The sequence below is a fragment of the Poromitra crassiceps genome, assembly GCF_964638095.1.
Source record: "Poromitra crassiceps genome assembly, chromosome: 15".
NCBI lineage: Eukaryota > Metazoa > Chordata > Actinopteri > Beryciformes > Melamphaidae > Poromitra > Poromitra crassiceps.
The window spans coordinates 38,330,482-38,352,714 of NC_139634.1; the positions used below are offsets into that span (position 1 = coordinate 38,330,482).

Genomic DNA, 22,233 nt, shown 5'->3' on the forward strand with positions numbered 1-22,233 from the left:
AAGCAAAATTGAAAATTAGCATATGCGAAACCTACAAGTAAAAGTTTAACAAAAAAAAACAACCTAATAAATCACTCAAAGTACAAGTTACTTTCCATTTTAATATTTATCCATTGGAGAGAAGAAGAAAAAAGCACGTCACATATTCTCTGATCCTGATCTTTAACTTCAGTTGGCTATATTTGAATACATGATAAAGACAAAGCAGGAAAAATACAACCTGTTAATGTAGCTTGATAAAGAAACCCCCAAAGGGGAAAAAACAAGATGACAAACACAATAAATTACATCAAAATGATTAAAAACAACAACAGTGCAGAAATAACAAGGGAATACATGGAGACATCTGTAGTAGTTGTACAATGAAGGGAGAAGAGAAAAACGACGGCAGATACATTTGGTCAAAGTGATCATTTCTTAGGCATTGGTCACCAGACCAGCAGTTTAAAGGGAACATTGATTCTGGTGATTCTGTTTTATATTTTTGTTTTTCCATTCTAATTAAAAACTACAAGATCACATTTAGATTGATTTATGCTCTGACGCTCAGGCTTTGTTAATGTGAGTTCATGATTAGTCTGCTGTCGTACAAAAACACGTTAGTCGTAATAGTAGCTGTAGTCATTAGTAGTAGTAGTGAATGCTTCTTTGTTTTACGTGTCATGTCACCTACACTATATGTAGCCCCTCCCACATGAGATTATAAGGCACATCAGATCAAATAAATGAATAAATTAAATTTCAGTTTGCTATGTTATACTGAAACCAGCGATTCTCCAACCCTTTTCATATCAAGGACCCCTAATTTAGTTCACATGAGAGATTATGAGTTTTTGTCTTTCTGATGGCACCAGTGACCACGTGTTAAACAACAGGTGGTTGGTCTGGTGCTCTCCTCTTGTTAAATGAGGTTTAACATTAGCGTCTAGTTTGAGCTCGTAAAGCTTCGGGGCCAGACGACATCCCGGGTCGTGCGCTCAAGGTCTGTGCCCACGAGCTGGCAGATGTCTTCACAGACATTTTTAACCTTTCTCTGCTCCAGTCTGTCGTCTCTACATGTTTTAAGAAAACCACCATCATACCAGTCAGTCCCAAAAAAAGCTGCTGTAACCTGCTTAAACGACTACCGCCCAGTAGCACTTACTTCCACCATCATGAAGTGTTTCGAGCGGCTAGTCAAAGTTCATATCACATCTTCCCTGCCCTCCTCACTTGACCCTGACCAGTTTGCTTACAGACCAAACAGGTCCACAGATGATGTCGTAGCATTAGCACTGCACTCTTTCTCCCATCTGGAGCAGAAGAACAGCTATGTGCGGATGCTTTTCTTGGATTATAGCTCGGCCTTTAACACCATAGTGCCATCCAGGCTCATCACAAAGCTCCGAGGCCTGCGCGTCAGCACCTCCCTGTGCAGCTGGATCCTGGACTTTTTGTCTAACAGGCCGTGCACGGGCAGTGCGGATTGGCGATGTCACCTCATCCACACTGTCACTCAGCACTGGTGCCCCCCAGGGGTGTGTGCTCAGCCCCTTACTGTACTCCCTGTTCACCTATGACTGTACGGCCAGTCGGCCACACAGTTTGTGTTGTACTCTGAAAGGGTTTTTCATCCCTTGAATCAAATTGTACATTATCAGCTTTATTTCAGCATGCAAAAGTAGCGCGAGACCCATTCCTGGCTGCTCATTGGCTAATGAGTCTCGCATTTTGGTCCTCCGCTGATCATAGACTTCAGGAGACACCAGGGGGAGGGGCATGCCCCCATTTACATCGAGGGAGCGGTGGTGGAAAGGGTCAGCCACTTCAGATTCCTGGGCATTAACATCAGCCAGGATCTGAGCTGGTCACATCATACAGGTGTGGTGGTGAAGGCAGCAAGACAGCAGCTCTTCTTCCTCCGTCGACTGAGGAGGTTCGGTTTGGACTCCCAGCAAACATTTTCACGTATAACGACCGTCTGCTGCACGTCAAACCACTACATCTAGTCAGGGTCTAATTATATATCTCAAATGGAAATCTTAGCGACGTAATTCCTCTACTTCCCCACAACGCGCCCGCATCGCAGTCCTCTGTCTTATCCATTAGGCCACGGAATTAGTTACAAATACTTCGGATTTGGTCATATATAGAGATACTTAACATTGAGCACTTGGGATTTTGACATGACGGTCTCTACTGGAAGTTGCATTGATAGGCTAGCTGCCTCGCTAATTCTGTTTCATGATTTCAACCAGCGATGAGACAGGTATATTTATATAATTTACGATAATGTAACCAACGCGACTTTAGCAGACAGCATCCAAAACCCACAACACTGCGTTACGGCAAGAGAAATGGGACAATACCACAGGATTCAGGAAGTTTGTGATAAATACAAGCCTATAGCAAGAGACACTTGCATGACATAAACGTGTTTTCATATTAAAAAAAAGAAAAGGGCGTTCAATAAAAGTCGTCATTGCAGGTGGAGTGCATGACTATCTGATCACACAACAGGTAAATTGTCAATCAAATGTCATTTTATTCAACAAAAACACAAAAGACACCTACATGTGGTGTTTTCAAAGCAATATGAGATCAATATTTTTTGTTTTGAAGTGACAGTCTAAACGTTACTTTGGAGGAACGTGGAGAGAAGGTCAGACTTAGATGGTAGATGCCAAACCACAATTCTATCGTCTGGTGACGTCGCGGTCAAGACGATGTTTGCTGGGTAGGGTATACTCACCAACTTCTATAAATGCACCATCGAGAGTATCCTGACTGGCCGCATCACGGCCTGGTATGGCAACTGCACCGCCCTTGAGCGTAAAGCTCTGCAGAGGGTGGTCAATTAAGCTCAACGCATCACCAGGTCTGAGCTGCCAGCCATCCAGCACATCTACAGCCAGTGTTGCAGGAGGAAGGCTAAGAGGATCCTCTCCGACCCCAGCCACCCAAGCCACGGACTGTTCACGGTCCTGCCGTCTGGCCGCCATCCGCCCCCCCCCCCATCTCTCTCCCTCTTCCCTCCCCCCCTCTCTCTCCCTCTCCCCCCCCCCTCTCTCTCCCTCTCCCCCCCCACCCCCCTCTCTCCCTCTTCCCACCCCCACCCCCCCTCCCCCCAGCCATCGGGCTGTTGAACTGCTGACTGCCCCCCCCCAGCCAAGCTGAAGCTGTTTGACTGTTGACTGCCCCCCCCCCACCCCTCCCCCCCCAGCCTTCGGGCTGTTGAAGCTGTTTGACTGTTGACTGAAAAATACTTCCCCCCCCATAAATGTCAATCATCGTCAAAGAGCATGGAAGGAAAGAGAGGACACTCCGGCCATTTTTGGAAACAGAATGCGCCTCGCAGTGATCAGCTGCGGTAGCGCGGGCCCCTATAATCAGCCTCTCTAAACAGTAACTCAACGGGAGAACACTCTAAATTTCGTGGATTCACATCTTTTCTGGGCGTACTGTAAATCTTGATTGAAGTGGTGTAGTGCAGGGATGTAAAACAACAACCATATTGTGGAAACTAAGCAAAATTTTTCGTTTTTTTCTTTTAGTTTTTTCAAGATAAATAGTAAATGCAAAGGACCCGAGGTTAAAACCACGGCAACGCACTTCTGACGGAGTGGACGACAGCCGCATTAGCTATTTATCTTGAAAAAACTAAACAAAGAAAACGAAAAATTTTGCTTAGTTTCCACAATATGGTTGTTGTTTTACATCCCTGCACTACACCACTTCAATCAAGATTTGCAGTACGCCCAGAAAAGATGTGAATCCACGAAATTTAGAGTGTTCTCCCGTTGAGTTACTGTTTAGAGAGGCTGATTATAGGGGCCCGCGCTACCGCAGCTGACCACTGCGAGCCTGTGCGAGGTTCTTTTGGCGCTGTCACGCTTCCAAAAATAAAAAATGGCGGAGGCGGCTGGGCGCTGATGTTGCAATGGGGCAATATGGAGCTGTCAGTTCTTTCCATAAAAGTTCTTTGTCATCGTTAAACAAAACTGAAGAAGAAGAAAAAGATCAGTGAGTGTGCCGTTGGGAGTGTTTGGCTTGTTGACCCCTCGCCTGACTGCACTCGACTACTCTCGTCTATTTTCCAGGCGAGCAGGTAGTCGAACTCCAACAAGTTTATTCTGACATTTCAGGCAATTTCACACTGTCAATCACATTTAAACAGCCAATAGACTTTGATGTAGCACCAAGGGTGGCCAATCACAGCCCCCCTTTGGATCCGCCCCTGCCTTGAGTCACATTTGCCAAATCACATGGACTCCGCCCCTTATCTGCTTCACCTGACAGAAATCAGGGAACGGGCAGTCATTATTCCTCTCCTCACTGAGAAGAGACACACAGACACACCGAGAGACAGAGGATAAGATTCACCTCCAGACCAAACCCACAACTTCCACTGATGGAGGACAGCAGCTACAGCAGGGAATACTGAGAATACTGGAATATACTGCCACTTCAACATGCTGCTGACTCCACACACTGAACAGGAGATTTAGAGAAACAAACACGGCTCAACGTGAAAGTACCTTTCCAGTGAACTTTCTAGAGGAGGGAGTGGAGCCATGTGACTGACTCACTTCCTGTTTGACTGGTCTGCCTGGTGAGTTTTCAGCTTCACTTAAGAGAGAAAATGGCTTCCTCATCAGAGGAGGATTTCTCCTGTTCCATCTGCCATGACATCTTTAAAGATCCTGTTGTCCTGTCATGCAGCCACAGCTTCTGTAAAGCCTGTCTGCAGAGCTGGTGGACAGAGAAACAAATACATGAGTGCCCAATTTGTAAGCGAAGATCTTCAAAGTGTCATCCACCTTGTAACTTGGCATTAAAGAACCTGTGTGAGGCTTACATACTGGAGAGGGATCAGATAGCTTCAGCAGGATCTGAGCTTCTCTGCAGTCTGCACTCTGAGAAACTCAAGCTCTTCTGTCTGGACCATCAGCAGCCAGTGTGTGTCATCTGTCTGCATTCAGAAAAACACACCGACCACAGATTCAGACCCATCGATGAAGCTGCACGAGATCACAAGAAGGATCTTCAGGAATCACTGGAGCCCTTACAGGAGAAACTGGAGCTCTTTAATGAAGTTAAAGGAGACTGTGTTGAAACAGCAAAGCACATTAAGGTCCAGGCCCGACGCACAGAGAGGCAGATTAATGAGGAGTTTAAGAAGCTTCACCAGTTTCTCCAAGAGGAAGAGGAGGCCAGGATCACTGCACTGAGGGAGGAAGAGGAGCAGAAGAGTCAGACAATGAAGGAGAAGATAAAGCATCTGAGCAGAGAGATAGCAGCTCTCTCTGACACAATCACAGCCATACAGAAGGTGCTGAGAGCTGAAGATGTCTCATTCCTGCTGAACTACAAGGCTACAGTGGAAAGAGTCCAGCGCCCCCTGCTGGAGGATACAAAGCTGGACTCAGGAGCTCTGATAGACGAGGCCAAACATCTGGGCAACCTGAGCTTCACAGTCTGGGAGAAGATGAAGGAGATGGTCTCCTACACTCCTGTGATTCTGGACCCAAACACTGCCGGTACAGAACTCATCCTGTCTGAAGATCTGACCAGTGTGAGAAATGGAGAAGAGGAGCAGCAGCTTCCTGAAAACCCAGAGAGGTTTGAATACTACAACAGCTCTGTCCTGGGCTCTGAGGGATTTATCTCAGGAACTCACAGCTGGGATGTTGAGGTTGGAGACAATACAGACTGGGAGCTGGGTGTGTTAGCAGAGTCTGTCCAGAGGAAGGAGTACATACAGTCTGGATCATGGAGGATAGAATTATATAATGGTGAATATACAACACGCTCCCCACCAGATCCACGCATTGTTCTCCCAGTGAAGAATAACCCCCAGAGGATCAGAGTGCATCTGGACTGGGACAGAGGAGAACTGTCATTCTCTGATCCTGATACTAACACACACATACACACCTTCACACACACCTTCACTGAACGACTGTTTCCATTCTTTTACACTGGTACAGACGAACGCCCTCTGAAGATTTTACCAGTGAAGGTCTCTGTAAAAGTGGACCAGCACAGTTAGAGATGCTGGTAGTGATTTTGGTTTCAGTGTGTTGAAGAGTTACTCACCCTAGAACACAGTTTCCCATGATCCTCTACTCCCTCCTTCTTGACCTTTCACCTGCCGCTCCGCCTCACTTGCCAGCTGTGTGTGATCAGGACTGATGTACTCACTTTGTCTAACAACTGTGTTCCTCCCAACAACCTTCCAACCAACCATTGATCCACTTTGCCTATAAATGAAGGTGATTGTTTACTGTTTGAATGGAAAAGTATATTTTGATTAGCATGGATATTTGTTAATATGCCTGATTCCTGTTAGATGCTCTAAACTGGTGTTTAGATGTCAGCTGTAATCCAGATATGGCAGTTGATATTTTTAGTTAGTTTATAGTCTAATCAGTATATTTGTAGGTAAGTGACAGTTCAACTTGATTCAATATTAATAATTCCTCATGTACCAACCTGTAGCTGGTAATATTTGTGAATGTGTGAATTGGATATTGAATTTGATTTTGATGTTGAGTGTTGTTTATTGATTATTGCTGCGTGAAGGACCGAGCCTTCGTGGTACGCGTGCTACCAGGACGCACAGAAATATGTCTGATCTCATTAAAGTTGTTGTGCTAAAGAGCTGCCCAGGCTGTCTTTATTCACAATGAAGATATTAATATGATAAAGTATGTTGTGTTACTACAGTATACATACCCAGTCCCATCTCAAATCCCAGCCCTCCCTCACCTCTCAAGGAAATGATTGAGATTTAAACCCATAACTTTATTTGATAGGAACAAATGCATTAAACAGAATTCATTTAATGAAGAGAGAGAAAAGCAGCAAATTTGTAACTAATGCGTTTGGTATTTTTCCTGATACCTGATGAAAAACATTAATTGATAATACAAATTATACTCTCATATCTAATACATTTTCTGTTTGACTAATAATTTAATTGGCTAATAGTTTCAGCACTATTAGGCAGTAATTTGTGTTCCTGTGTGGCAGAATGTCAGTGTAGCCTAGTGCTTTTTTACCTGCATACTAAAACTGGTTGGATCACAGCCCAGAAAGTAGTCAGATGAAAATGGGGAATATTCCAAATGCATCAAAAAGTAAATTGCCAACTGAAACTGAAAAACATACATTAACCGAAACAACCATTCAGTCTGATTATTTTTGCGATGATTGCTGTCTTGCCTTACACTTCTTACACAGCACTCACACTAGACAGAAATCATTTGACACAAACTGTTGAGTCAAAATTATTTTATTGCGGCAGTAACCAATCAGTAACTTCTCTTTGCCACAAGATGTCGCCAGTTCATCAATAAAGTGGACTGGACTTATTGGCCCCTATCGTTGCATCGGCGCAGTTTCTAGGCCGAGCGGCAGGCGCAGATCAAAGCAGTGGGCGTGGAAAGGCGCACTTGATATCGTCGTGCTGGCGCTAGATGCAGCCCAAAGCATTACAACCACGCCTTTTAGGCGTAAAATTATGCACCGTCATGCTCATTGGATAAGTGCAATAAACGAATCGCACGCTTGCCTTTTTAGCTCCAATTCCAGTGATCCCGCAAAACCAGACGAAAGCCAAACGCTCTGCCCCCCCCCCCCCCCTCCCTTCATCCAGCCTGTCTGTCTGCATTATAGGCTATTATTCCATATTATTATGCTTCTCAAACCAATCTAACTGCAGTTTCAATACTGCAAGCATGTAAATACGCTACACTATAGCAAGATCAAAGTGAAAATAATGTTCTATGCATCAGCTAGAAAAATATAGCCTATTAGATTGGTGAAAGTTTGTCCAGAAAGATATCATTTTCTCTCGCCTGCTGCAGGAAGGATGATGCACATAAATATACCCTACATTATGTCAAGTCATTGCATAAATGTGTTTTTATTGTAAAACTAAATGTGAAATAGGGCCAAGTTATTGGAGGGACATCACAGTATAGCAGATGCCATTAGAAGCGCGTTCCGAAGCGCGTTCCGCTGTTACTTCTCTAAATCACGTTAACTCGACAAGGGGTATATATAGGCCCAGGAGGACATATATGTTTCACTTAGGGTGGTGTTTTAATTTCGATGATTTATTTGGTCCAATATTAAAGCAAAAAATGAGCTGCTTAGGGTTTTAAAGGTAAATCAATTTAATAAGAAGTAATTTGTACCTGCGTACTTCACAGTTAACAAACAGTGTACATCTTCAAATAGGTGATACGGGCAAGGCACAAACGCAACGCGTTTCAACCGTTGGTTTTCATCAGGCTGTATGGGAGGGCGTCGGCCACCGCACCAGGTTAAATAGAGAACATAGCCTACGTGGCACAGGTAGTGTGGAGTGACGTGAAGGGGGCAGAGCCCTGACGTCAGAGGAAATGGTCTGCTCTACTAGGGTAGACAGAACTAGCAGAGATTCATACATGATGATATATTACAAAAATACAAAAATAGGCTACATGTCACATCAATAATGCTGTAGGAAAATACAGGTCCTATCATGTTGATGTTAATGCCAAACATATCAGCAAAATCACGCAAGGATATGATGTAAGAATCACACAGAGTAATGCATCTAATTAATGAATAATATAAATATAAATATAGCATAACAGTAGGCATTCCAATACTACAGACTTCAAGATCTCCCTAAATAAAGCATGCAAGGTCCAGCTCCTCATTGAGTCCGTTAGGAGCGGAGGTATCCAGCCTGTGGATCCAGTGCGCTTCGCGCTGGAGAAGCGTCCTGTCTAGGTCGCCACCCCTCGGGTGGGGTTTGACAATGTCTATGGCCCAGAAGCGGAGGTCTGAAACACTATGGTCGTGTCGAATAAAGTGATCCACGATAGGGGCCTTGGTGTCCTGGCGCCGGAGCGCGCTCTTGTGCTCCGTGATCCGTGTGCGTAACGGACGCAAGGTCTTCCCGATATACCAGAGCGGGCAGGGGCAAGAGATGGCATACACCACTCCCTGCGAGGCGCAGGTGGTAAGGTGTTTGAGATGGACGGTGTGTCCGTTGGGAAAAGTGAGTGTTTTAGCCTTGGTGGTCTGTGGGCAGCAAGCGCAGTGTCCGCACGGGAAATGACCTATAGGGGGAGGACGGGAATCGATCGTGGTTTGTGTTATTATGTTGGGGGTGACAAGCGTCTTGACTAGACAGTCCCTAATGTTCTGATTTCGGGAGAAGGCGATCCTGGGGGGTGTGGCAAAGACATCATGGACCTGTAGCACTCTCCAGAATTTGAGCAGGCTCCGCTTGATTCTGTTGGCCAAGGGGGAGTACTGCAGGGTCGCTGTCACCCTAGGCGAGGGGGGGTCTGATGTTCTGGGCTGGAGCAGGATGTCACGGTGGGAGTGTAGTGCGCGTTTGTACGCATGTGAGATGGGTCTCCGCCCATATCCACGCTCCTGAAACCTCAATTTCATCTGTGTGGCTTTATTCAAGAAGTCACATTTGTCGCTGCATAATCTCCGGAGGCGCATGAATTGGCCTGTGGGGAGGTTATCTTTTAGATGTGAGGGGTGGTAGCTGGAGGCATGGAGCAGGGTATTTCTGTCCGTGGGTTTTCGATAGATGGATGAATGTAGTTTGTTTTGCTGTTTGTATACAGTGACATCCAGGAAATTGATTCGATCTGGGTGGTGATCAATGGTAAACCGGAGGTGTGGATTCCAGGTGTTGAGGAGTGTATGGAACTCCAACAGGGTGGTAGATGGGCCGGACCAGATCATGAACACATCATCTATATATCTGCGCCACAGGGTGATGGATGAGATGAAGGGGTTAACGCTGGGGTTGTAAACAAAGTCTCTTTCAAAGGCACCTACGTAGAGGTTGGCAATACTGGGAGCCGCGGCACACCCCATAGCAACACCAGAGGTCTGCAGATAAAAGTCTCCGTTGAACAAGAAATAATTGTTACGTAGACTAATGTCAGCCAGTGTGGATATGAAATCATTGGGGGGGTGAGTGGATATTCTACCTGTCAATGTGTGATTGATGGTATCTACTGCCCCCTGCTGTGGGATGTTGGTATACAGGGATTCAATGTCCATGGTGACAAGTAAGGCAGATGGCACATCAATGTCAATTTGCTCAATGATCCGTAAAAAGTCAGACGTGTCCCGGATATAAGCTGGTAGACTCTGTACAAAAGGTTGTATGTGGTGGTCGATGAATTTAGAAAGAGGCTCAAGTAAGCTCTCGTTGCCAGAAACGATAGGCCGGCCAGGGGGCGGGGTTATGTTTTTATGGATTTTGGGGAGGAGATAGAATGCTGGGGTCCTATAGTGTTTGTGTAACAGGAATCTATGGTTGCGTTTAGTGATCTGTTTAGTGATTGGTCCAATATTGAAATGTTCTACAATTGCAGGCTGTGTTACCATTACACATTATTTTAGATCGACCTTTTATATCTATTTCGCCTCATTTGGTTGCTATTTAGTAGCGAAATTTAGTACCCAATTGCATGCTGGGGCATTCACAGGCAGTCAGAGAGAGACAGTCGTATTGTGCCTGTCAGACTGCCTGCAGCCTCAAAGCGGTACGGACGGAGTTATTTTACCCAGGCTGGAAGCGTTGTCACACAGGCTTGTGACAGTAACTCAACGCGGAAGGATTTATTTCACAATAAACTGGTAAACGCACACCAATGCCTGCTCCTGTCAGTAGGAGAGAGGGAGAGAGTGACACAGAGAAGGGTGACAGAGGAGAGAGGGGACGGACTGGCCCATTGAATAGGCCTGCTTTTCAAAGGCGCAAGGCACTAAATTAACGGCAGGTCGGAAGATAGGAGTACGCTGGTATTTAGCGCCGACACGCCCACTTTGGCCCATTCTGGGACTGCGCCACGCCCATTCGGCCTAAAGCCCATTTGGCAGCCTAAAGCCATATTGATATCGTCCCAAAACAGGCGCAAGGCACGTTTTTTTGCGTTTAAGGCCCGTTTTAGCGCCGAAGGCCTGTGGGAGAATAGGGCCCATTGACTCAGGAGTGACGTGATTTGATGTGAAGCAGACTGTCAGAATGTCTTCATTGGCCAAACACAATTGAGTTTTCAACAAAGCTGCAGAATAAAAATACATTGTTGAATTACTGCTCCTGTGTGGAGACTTATGAAGACAAATACATCTCTGCACCACAAAAGGCTGTGTGTGTGTGTGTGTGTGTGTGTGTGTGTGTGTGTGTGTGTGTGTGTGTGTGTGTGTGTGTGTGTGTGTGTGTGTGTGTGTGTGTGTGTGTGTGTGTGTGATCTGATTAGGGCTGCATCTAACGATCATTTTCATGGTCAATTATTTTCAATCAATTTCGATTAATTGTCATAAAATGGTGAACAATGTCGATCAGTGTTTCCCAAAGCGCAAGATGACAGTGCTCAAATGTGTTGTTTTGTTCACAACCCAAATATATTTAGTTTACTGTCATAGCGAATTAAAGAAACCAGAAAATATTCACATAAAAAACTGGAATCAGACATTATCTTTCTTTAAAAAATATATATTTCTTGATTAATTGAATAGTTGACAATCGATTAATCGCTGCAGCTCTATATCTGATTCCCATTGTCCTTGTGCTGCTCAGGTCACTGGTCCCAACTCGACCGCCAACAGCATCATGGCGTCCTTCCATCAGCAGAGGCCTGCAGCAGCTCCACAAGGTCAGCCAGCCGGAAGTTCGCTCCATGTTTTCTGTCCATCCACTGATCCATCACCTAATGTAATCATTTAATTCGAAATGTATTTCTCTGTCTAGACGCTGAGATGCACGCCTCCAAAGATGAGAAGTGTCAAGTGGAAGCTCGCTGTTCTCAAGTAGAACTGTTTTGTTTTTGTTTTGTTTTTAACTGTAAATTAAAAAGGTAGTTATGTATTAATAAAGGTTCATTTAAAACATCTCACCTAGCCAATGAACCAACGTCTTTAATCCTCACAGTTGCATGATAGAGAAAATCCACCTAAAATACTTAAATACTTAAAAGAAGAGAAAATAAACAAAATGTTGTTCTGACTCCAGTAGTTAGTTGTGCTTTTCTTCTTGGTGGATAAATGGTCAATCGTAGACGAGGTGACATCACCTCCAGATGTTTCCAGCAGCTCCAGTGGAGTTTGATATGAGAAGATGTTTCAGGATGTCAAACATGTTTGGTAAACGTCAGGTTTTGGTATCAGTCCCTCACAATCAAAGAGCGAGGACTTCTTTCTACAGCCGCCATTTTGCACCAAGAGACGTTCAACAATCACACAGAGAGATCCATCGTAGAAGAGGAGAGAGAGCAGTTTCTCCACACAGGAGCAGGAGAGAGACCAGCATGCACTGCAGCAGAGGTTGGGGAATGAAAACGTGTGAGAAATGAGAAAATGTGTGTTACACCCTGGAAAACAAGAGGAATGGTGAAACATTTAGAATCAGATTTTCTTTCCTTTTACATGTAAGAAGTCTTGAGAAACTGTTACTGTCAAGAAATTTCACATTTGTTTTACTTTTCATTTTCCAAACAGCAGATTAATGACGTTCAATTAAAGGAATCTAAACTTGCATAATCCATATCTAAACAGCAGAAATATTGATCAATGACTTCAATGGCATCAACCGGTTTTCCTTTTAAAACTTAGAATCTTTGCTGACTACTTTAAATTCACAATTTGTGAACTTTTATTTGAGCAAAACTCTCCTCCATACAGGCAAACCAGTTTGTCACTGCGGTGTCAAGTGAGATGCTCCAGGTGGCGCTCCAGCTCTACTCTTCACACAAAGGTAAAGCTGCCAACACTCTGATCTGGTTCACTTTGACATCAGTATTTGTGCAGAATGTGAAACGCACTGGTGTGATATACTGACAATCTATACTCAAGTAAAAGTACAATTACTCCCATTAAAAAAAAAAAAAAAAAAGCAAAATTGAAAATTAGCATTTGAGAAACCTACAAGTAAAAGTTTAACAAATAAAAAATAAATACCTAATAAATCACTCAAAGTACAAGTTACTTTCCATTTTAATATTTATCCAGTGGAGAGAAGAAGAAGAAAGCATGTCACATATTCTCTGATCCTGATCTTTAACTTCAGTTGGCTATATTTGAATACATGATAAAGACAAAGCAGGAAAAATACAACCTGTTAATGTAGCTTGATAAAGAAACCCCCAAAGGGGAAAAAACAAGATGACAAACAGAATAAATTACATCAAAATGATTAAAAACAACAACAGTGCAGAAATAACAAGGGAATACATGGAGACATCTGTAGTACCGGTAGTTGTACAATGAGGGGAGAAGAGAAAAATGAAGACGGCAGATACATTTGGTCAAAGTGATCATTTCTTAGGCATTGGTCACCAGACCAGCAGTTTAAAGGGAACATTGATTCTGGTGATTCTGTTTTATATTTTTGTTTTTCCATTCTAATTAAAAAGTACAAGATCACATTTAGATTGATTTATGCTCTGACGCTCAGGCTTTGTTAATGTGAGTTCATGATTAGTTTGCTGTCATACAAAAACGTTAGTCGTAATAGTAGCTGTAGTCATTAGTAGTAGTAGTGAATCAATGCATTTTGTTTTACGTGTCATGTCACCTACACTATATGTAGCCCCTCCCACATGAGATTATAAGGCACATCAGATCAAATAAATGAATAAACTAAATTTCAGTTTGCTATGTTATACTGAGGCCAGCGATTCTCCAACCCTTTTCATATCAAGGACCCCTAATTTAGTTCACATGAGAGATTATGAGTTTTTGTCTTTCGGACCCAATCTGAGAATATTGTTGTTGTCAGATACTGTATGACTTTGTCCAGAAAACTATCTGTATATCGTAAAGAGATAACGGTGAACCTAAGATGAAAACAGTCGTTTTTCTAATTGTATCAGCTTCTTGTAAATTAAGTAATGCTGAAGTTTAACAATTCATCTGTTTGCTGCAGGACCCTCTGGAACCCCCTCAAGGAGCCCTAGTGGTCCCCGCACCCCACGTTGAGAACCGCTGCTGTAAACAATACTCTACTCATTACAGTAAGTACATTAAGTACATTCCGGTACTGTAATACTCAATATGGCAAGAAGAATACCCATAGAAAAGAAAAGAAAAAGACTGTCTTCCTTCGAGCTCAAGCTTTTTCTAAATAGTCGGCAATTTAAGAAGATTCAACGTTCAAACAGCCATGAAACTAGAGCCTCTGTGTCCTGCATATAAGGAGCATACACTTTATTAAACGGTCACATTCCTAAAGTAGTAGTAGACCAATTGTTGTCTGGTGTGTGTGTGTGTGTGTGTGTGTGTGTGTGTGTGTGTGTGTGTGTGTGTGTGTGTGTGTGTGTGTGTGTGTGTGTGTGTGTGTGTGTGTGTGTGTGTGTGTGTGTGTGTGTGTGTGTGTGTGTTCAGAGAGAAATTGTGTGTTGTGTTCACATCTGCTTCATGTTCTGGGTCGATATTTTATTTTAAATTGATTAACTTAGATCTGTTGTCATTGTGGATGGAACTGAGTCAGGATTCTCTGTCAGTTTAACATCAGTCAGTTAGTTCATATGCTCTTATGATATATATAATAATATACTGTATACGTACGTATATTATACATTTCATGACATTATGTTGACACATTTCGTGACTGTCAGCAGTATCATAACAACTTTAAGCAATTTTGCTTAGTTTCCACAATATGGTTGTTGTTTTACATCCCTGCACTACACCACTTCAATCAAGATTTGCAGTACGCCCAGAAAAGATGTGAATCCACGAAATTTAGAGTGTTCTCCCGTTGAGTTACTGTTTAGAGAGGCTGATTATAGGGGCCCGCGCTACCGCAGCTGACCACTGCGAGCCTGTGCGAGGTTCTTTTGGCGCTGTCACGCTTCCAAAAATAAAAAATGGCGGAGGCGGCTGGGCGCTGATGTTGCAATGGGGCAATATGGAGCTGTCAGTTCTTTCCATAAAAGTTCTTTGTCATCGTTAAACAAAACTGAAGAAGAAGAAAAAGATCAGTGAGTGTGCCGTTGGGAGTGTTTGGCTTGTTGACCCCTCGCCTGACTGCACTCGACTACTCTCGTCTATTTTCCAGGCGAGCAGGTAGTCGAACTCCAACAAGTTTATTCTGACATTTCAGGCAATTTCACACTGTCAATCACATTTAAACAGCCAATAGACTTTGATGTAGCACCAAGGGTGGCCAATCACAGCCCCCCTTTGGATCCGCCCCTGCCTTGAGTCACATTTGCCAAATCACATGGACTCCGCCCCTTATCTGCTTCACCTGACAGAAATCAGGGAACGGGCAGTCATTATTCCTCTCCTCACTGAGAAGAGACACACAGACACACCGAGAGACAGAGGATAAGATTCACCTCCAGACCAAACCCACAACTTCCATTGATGGAGGACAGCAGCTACAGCAGGGAATACTGAGAATACTGGAATATACTGCCACTTCAACATGCTGCTGACTCCACACACTGAACAGGAGATTTAGAGAAACAAACACGGCTCAACGTGAAAGTACCTTTCCAGTGAACTTTCTAGAGGAGGGAGTGGAGCCATGTGACTGACTCACTTCCTGTTTGACTGGTCTGCCTGGTGAGTTTTCAGCTTCACTTAAGAGAGAAAATGGCTTCCTCATCAGAGGAGGATTTCTCCTGTTCCATCTGCCATGACATCTTTAAAGATCCTGTTGTCCTGTCATGCAGCCACAGCTTCTGTAAAGCCTGTCTGCAGAGCTGGTGGACAGAGAAACAAATACATGAGTGCCCAATTTGTAAGCGAAGATCTTCAAAGTGTCATCCACCTTGTAACTTGGCATTAAAGAACCTGTGTGAGGCTTACATACTGGAGAGGGATCAGAGAGCTTCAGCAGGATCTGAGCTTCACTGCAGTCTGCACTCTGAGAAACTCAAGCTCTTCTGTCTGGACCATCAGCAGCCAGTGTGTCTCGTCTGTCTGCGTTCAGAAACACACACCAAACACAGAATCAGACCCATCGATGAAGCTGCACGAGATCACAAGGAGGAACTTCAGGAATCAATGGAGCCCTTAAAGGAGAAACTGAAGCTCTTTAATAAAGTTAAAGAAGACTGTGTTGAAACAGCAAAGCACATTAAGGTCCAGGCCCGACACGCAGAGAAGCAGATTAATGAGGAGTTTAAGAAGCTTCACCAGTTTCTCCAAGAGGAAGAGGAGGCCAGGATCGCTGCACTGAGGGAGGAAGAGGAGCAGAAGAGTCAGATGATGAAGGAGAAGATAAAGCGTCTGAGCAGAGAGATAGCAGCTCTCTCTGACACAATCACAGCCATACAGAAGGTGCTGAGAGCTGAAGATGTCTCATTCCTGCTGAACTACAAGGCTACAGTGGAAAGAGTACAGCACCCCCTGCTGGAGGATACAAAGCTGGACTCAGGAGCTCTGATAGACGAGGCCAAACACCTGGGCAACCTGAGCTTCAGAGTCTGGGAGAAGATGAAGGAGATGGTCTCCTACACTCCTGTGATTCTAGACCCAAACACTGCTGGTGCATTCCTCATCCTGTCTGAAGATCTGACCAGTGTGAGAGTTACAGAAGAGGACCAGCAGCTTCCTGAAAACCCAGAGAGGATTGAATACGACAACTGCTCTCTCCTGGGCTCTGAGGGATTTATCTCAGGAACTCACAGCTGGGATGTTGAGGTTGGAGACAATACAGACTGGTCGCTGGGTGTGTTACCAGAGTCTGTCCAGAGGAAGGAGGCGGAGATACAGTCTGGATCATGGAGCATAGAATTATATGATGGTGGATACGGAACACGCTCCCCACCAGATCCACGCACTGTTCTCCCAGTGAAGAATAACCCCCAGAGGATCAGAGTGCATCTGGACTGGGACAGAGGAGAACTGTCATTCTCTGATCCTGATACTAACACACACATACACACCTTCACACACACCTTCACTGACAGGCTGTTTCCATTCTTTAACACTATCGAAGAACTCCCTCTGAAGATTTTACCAGTGAAGGTCTCTGTAAAAGTGGACCAGCACAGTTAGAGATGCTGGTAGTGATTTTGGTTTCAGTGTGTAGAAAATAGGTAGGCTACTGTAGAACTCAGGTTCCCATGATCCTCTCTACTCCCTCCCTCTTGAACTTTCACCTGCCACTCTGTTTGCCACTTTGTTTCTTCCCTTTGTCCAACAACTGTGTTCCCACAACCTTCCAATTTACCATCGGTCCCACTGCCTTAAAGTATATGACATATGAAAGTGATTGTCTACATGTTTCAATTGTTAATTGTTAATGGTAAAATATATTTTGGTTATCATGTACATTTGTTTAATACTGTAGGCTATATCTTGATTCCTGTTGGAGGCACTAAACTGGTGTTTAGATGTCAACCGTAATCATTCAAAATGTCATTTGATAATTTAGTTAGTATATAGTCTAATCCAGTGTTTCCCAAACTATGGGTCAGGACCCAATTTGGGTCACGCACCCGCCGTGGGGGGTGGGTCGCCAACTGGTCGTCATGGCAACTCATTACCGTGTTTTTTGTGAGTTTGGGTCCCAGGGAGACACAAAATGTATCTTTTGCGTCCCAAGATGAAAAAGTTTGGGAACCCCTGGTCTAATCAGTATATTTGTATCCGTGACAGTGCAACTTGATTTAATATTAATTCTTCATCAGGGCACCTAGCTGGTAATGTTTGTGAATGTTTGAATTGAATATTGAATGTGATTAAAGTTGTTTGTTATATTTATTGATTATTGTATTCATTTTCTTCTTGGCCTCTATTACAGAACTACACAGACAATATGCAACATACATTCAAATAAACTTTGATGCATTGGTCTGGACTGTGGGATTTTTTTTTTATACAACCTGACTGTTGTACTGTGGCGGTTGTATTCTCCCTCAGTCTAACCAGCAGCAAAAAAAAAACACTTTAATAATGAGATGAAATGGAGAAAAGCAGTAAATATGTGAAGCATTTGTAGGCTACTTATACATGACGAAAACCATTACAAGATTCAAGATTCAAGATTCAAGTTTATTATTTGTCCCCGAAGGGCAATTTGTGTGCAGCAGATATAAAAAGCATAGCGAATACATGAAAAAACAAAAACATGAACAAATTAAAACAAACATGGAGCATGGCAGCAGTTTTCCAGCAGAAAAAGGATCAAGTAAACACAGGATAAAAGTAAAATAAAAACAAAATAAAAACACACCTCAAGGGATCTGTACGATGTACTTAAAAGTAGTAAAGACACGTACAATGTACTTAAAAGTAGTAAAAGACACGTACATGAACTTAAAAGTAATAAGAGTCCAGGGCTATTTGAGCTCACATAAATAGGTAGGTAAAAAATAAATAAAGATATATCTCGAATATAAAATATATAAAGAATATTTGTAGCAGCAATACCTACCTAAGAAGAGAGACAAGGAGAGAGAGTGCATCATCTCCTCCGCCCAGCAGCGTTTAAGCTGCACGAGAGACAGAGAAAAGAGAGCGAGACAGAGAGAGAGAGAGAGTGCACTATCTCCTCCTCTCAGCAGCATTTAAAGCTGTGATGGAAACAGGAACGAAAGACAATTTATATCTGTTTCTCGTAGCCCTCGGAACCTTTAGCCGAAGGCCCGAAGGGAGCAGCACATACTCTGGACAGAGAGGATGAGTATCGTCCATGCGAATGGACATGGCCTTTTTAAGCACCTGTTTGTTAAAAATGTGGTCCAGGCTACTAAAATTTACTCCGGCTATTTTAGATGCCGCTCTCACGATCCTCCCGAGAGAGTTCCTCCCTTGAATACCAAGGTTTCCATACCAACAGATAATAGAGAATGAGATTACAGACTCGATATAGGCACAATAAAATAGTTTCATCAGAGTCCTGTCAACCTGGAATCTAGCAAGCTTACTTGATCAAAATAACAGAATGTTGATTGATTATTGGCACACACAAAAAGTGTCCATGATTGGCGTGGTGGCGCTATCTCGTTCTCTTCCCAAAGCTGAGATGATTGGACTGACATGGAGTCGCTTCCTTTCATCTCCGTGAAGAAAGTAAACACAGATATGTAAACACTGCCTCAACCTGAGGCTGAAACAAAACTAGCCGGCGGCATTCAACAGAGTGCGAATCGCAACCGCACTTGTTAAATATGAATTGTAATGTTTTATTTTAGTTCAATTCAGATCAGTTCAGTTTGAATCCAGTAGGTGGCGCTAATGCAACACTTTGGCTGCCAATCGCCGTAAAGAAGAAGAAGAACCGGGAAACACTCGTCATTTCTCAGAGAGTCGCGAGACAGACGATTCACCTCCTGCAGACCAAACCCACAACCAGCGTTGCCAGGTGTACGATAATTATCGTATTTGTACGATAATTTCACCTTCTGTACGATGTACGATCGATAATGCCAAAATTCCGAGAAAGTACGATAATTTGATCATTTTGTGACACTTAGTTGTAATCAATATACTAATATGGATCCTATGTTTGTTTATACACGTCTTCTCACAACGTCTTTGCAATCAATCATGCATTCCCCTAGGACAGGGGTTCCCAAACTTTTCCGTCCAAGTAGCCTACCACTACATACCAAACCAAATTTCCCAGGGACCACTTCCACTGCGTATACCAACCCCCCTCCCCCCCCAAAATAAAATTAGCTGATGTAATCATGCAATAGCAGCAGAAAGGCTAAATGCCAATATAAGGCTATACTAGCTGGTTCAAAACGGACACACACGGACACACACACACACACACACACGCACACACCTGCCAACATTAGGCTGTGAAAAAGAGGACCCCTTCATCAGTGATGTCACTTTAGCAATTGTGATGTCATCAGTGATGGCACTTTAGCAATTGTATCAGTGATGTCACTCGAGCAATTGTGATGTCATCAGCGATTCCATTCGAGCAATTGTGATGTCATCAGTGATGTCATAAATCATTCCTGGCTGAGGCGATATAGTGGTGAAGCACGGCCAGAAAGCCATTAACAGAAGAAGAAGAAGGTGGAAGACGGCCACTGCTCCCTCCAAAAACGATCATTTTGACCCTCAGGTACAATAACTCAACATTTCCCACCTGGCAATACTGCCCACAACTTCCACGGGAGGACAGCAGCTACAGCAGGGAATACTGCCACTTCAACATGCTGCTGACTCCACACACTGAACAGGAGATTTAGAGAAACACGGCTCAAAGTGAAAGTAACTTTCCAGTGAACTTTCTAGAGGAGGGAGTGGAGCCACGTGACTGACTCACTTCCTGTTTGACTGGTCTGCCTGGTGAGTTTTCAGCTTCACTTAAGAGAGAAAATGGCTTCCTCATCAGAGAAGGATTTCTCCTGTTCCATCTGCCATGACATCTTTAAAGATCCTGTTGTCCTGTCATGCAGCCACAGCTTCTGTAAAGCCTGTCTGCAGCGCTGGTGGACAGAGAAACAAATACATGAGTGTCCACTTTGTAAGAAAATATCTTCACAAGGTGAACCACCCGTTAGCTTGGTGATAAAGAACCTGTGTGAGGCTTTCTTACTGGAGAGAGCTCAGAGAGCTTCAGCAGGATCGGAGCTTCTCTGCAGTCTGCACTCTGAGAAACTCAAGCTCTTCTGTCTGGACCATCAGCAGCCAGTGTGTCTCGTCTGTCTGCATTCAAAAACACACACCAAACACAGAATCAGACCCATCGATGAAGCTGCACGAGATCACAAGAAGGATCTTCACGAATCACTGGAGCCCTTACAGGAGAAACTGGAGCTCTTTAATAAAGTTAAAGGAAACTGTGTTGAAACAGAAAAGCACATTAAGGTCCAGGCCCGACACACAGAGAGGCACATTAATGAGGAGTTTAAGAAGCTTCACCAGTTTCTCCAAGAGGAAGAGGAGGCCAGGATCGCTGCACTGAGGGAGGAAGAGGAGCAGAAGAGTCAGATGATGAAGGAGAAGATAAAGCGTCTGAGCAGAGAGATAGCAGCTCTCTCTGACACAATCACAGCCATACAGAAGGTGCTGACAGCTGATGATGTCTCATTCCTGCTGAACTACAAGGCTACAGTGGAAAGAGTCCAGCGCCCCCTGCTGGAGGATACAAAGCTGGACTCAGGAGCTCTGATAGACGAGGCCAAACACCTGGGCAACCTGAGCTTCAGAGTCTGGGAGAAGATGAAGGAGATGGTCTCCTACACTCCTGTGATTCTAGACCCAAACACTGCTGGTACATTCCTCATCCTGTCTGAAGATCTGACCAGTGTGAGAGGTACAGAAGAGCAGCAGCAGCTTCCTGAAAACCCAGAGAGGATTGAATACGACAACTGCTCTCTCCTGGGCTCTGAGGGATTTAACTCAGGAACTCACAGCTGGGATGTTGAGGTTGGAGACAATACAGACTGGGAGCTGGGTGTGTTAGCAGAGTCTGCACTGAGGAAGGGAGACATAATAGAGTCTGGATCATGGGCGATAGGATTACATGGATGTTGGGGTAAATACGGAACACGCTCCCCACCAGAGGAAAACACTGATCTCCCAGTGAAGAATAACCCCCAGAGGATCAGAGTGCATCTGGACTGGGACAGAGGAGAACTGTCATTCTCTGATCCTGATACTAACACACACATACACACCTTCACACACACCTTCACTGAACGGCTTTTTCCATTATTTTACACTGATACAGACGAACGCCCTCTGAAGATTTTACCAGTGAAGGTCTCTGTGAAAGTGGACCAGCACCGTTAGAGATGCTGGTAGTGATTTTGGTTTCAGTGTGTAGAAGAGTTACTCACTCTAGAACAGTTTCCCATGATCCTCTACTCCCTCCTTCTTGACCTTTCACCTGCCGCTCCGCCTCACTTGCCAACTGTGTGTGATTAGGACTGATGTACTCAGTTTGTCTAACAACTGTGTTCCTCCCAACAACCTTCCAACCAACCATTGATCCACTTTGCCTATAAATGAAAGTGATTGTTTACTGTTTGAATGGTTAATTAATGGAAACGTATATTTTGATTAGCATGGTTATTTGTTAATATGCCTGATTCCTGTTAGATGCTTTAAACTGGTGTTTAGATGTCAGCTGTAATCCAGATATGGCAGTTGATATTTTTAGTTAGTTTATAGTCTAATCAGTATATTTGTAGGTAAGTGACAGTTCAACTTGATTCAATAGTACCGTAGTAATTCCTCACGTAACAAACCTGTAGCTGGTAATATTTGTGAATGTGTGAATTGGATATTGAATTA

At 43.8% G+C, this 22,233-nt stretch overlaps 2 protein-coding genes across 2 annotated transcripts; both read left to right on the plus strand.

Annotated features, from left to right (window-relative positions):
* Nucleotides 1-4,440: 4,440 nt before the first annotated feature.
* LOC310790213 (uncharacterized protein) lies at nt 4,441-17,587 on the plus strand. The gene is made up of 5 exons (XM_083651888.1): nt 4,441-6,026; nt 8,862-8,998; nt 11,594-11,669; nt 11,765-11,823; nt 15,595-17,587. The coding sequence occupies exons 1-5, from the start codon at nt 4,622-4,624 to the stop codon at nt 17,020-17,022; spliced, it is 3,105 nt and encodes a 1,034-aa protein (XP_083508014.1). The 5' UTR covers nt 4,441-4,621; the 3' UTR covers nt 17,023-17,587.
* Nucleotides 17,588-20,310: 2,723 nt separating this feature from the next.
* On the plus strand, nt 20,311-21,729 carry LOC310790472 (E3 ubiquitin-protein ligase TRIM39-like; the record flags this gene model as incomplete). The annotated part of the gene is made up of 1 exon (XM_083652167.1): nt 20,311-21,729. One exon carries the CDS (start codon nt 20,311-20,313, stop codon nt 21,727-21,729), a length of 1,419 nt encoding a protein of 472 aa, XP_083508293.1.
* Between the last annotated feature and the right edge of the window lie 504 nt (nt 21,730-22,233).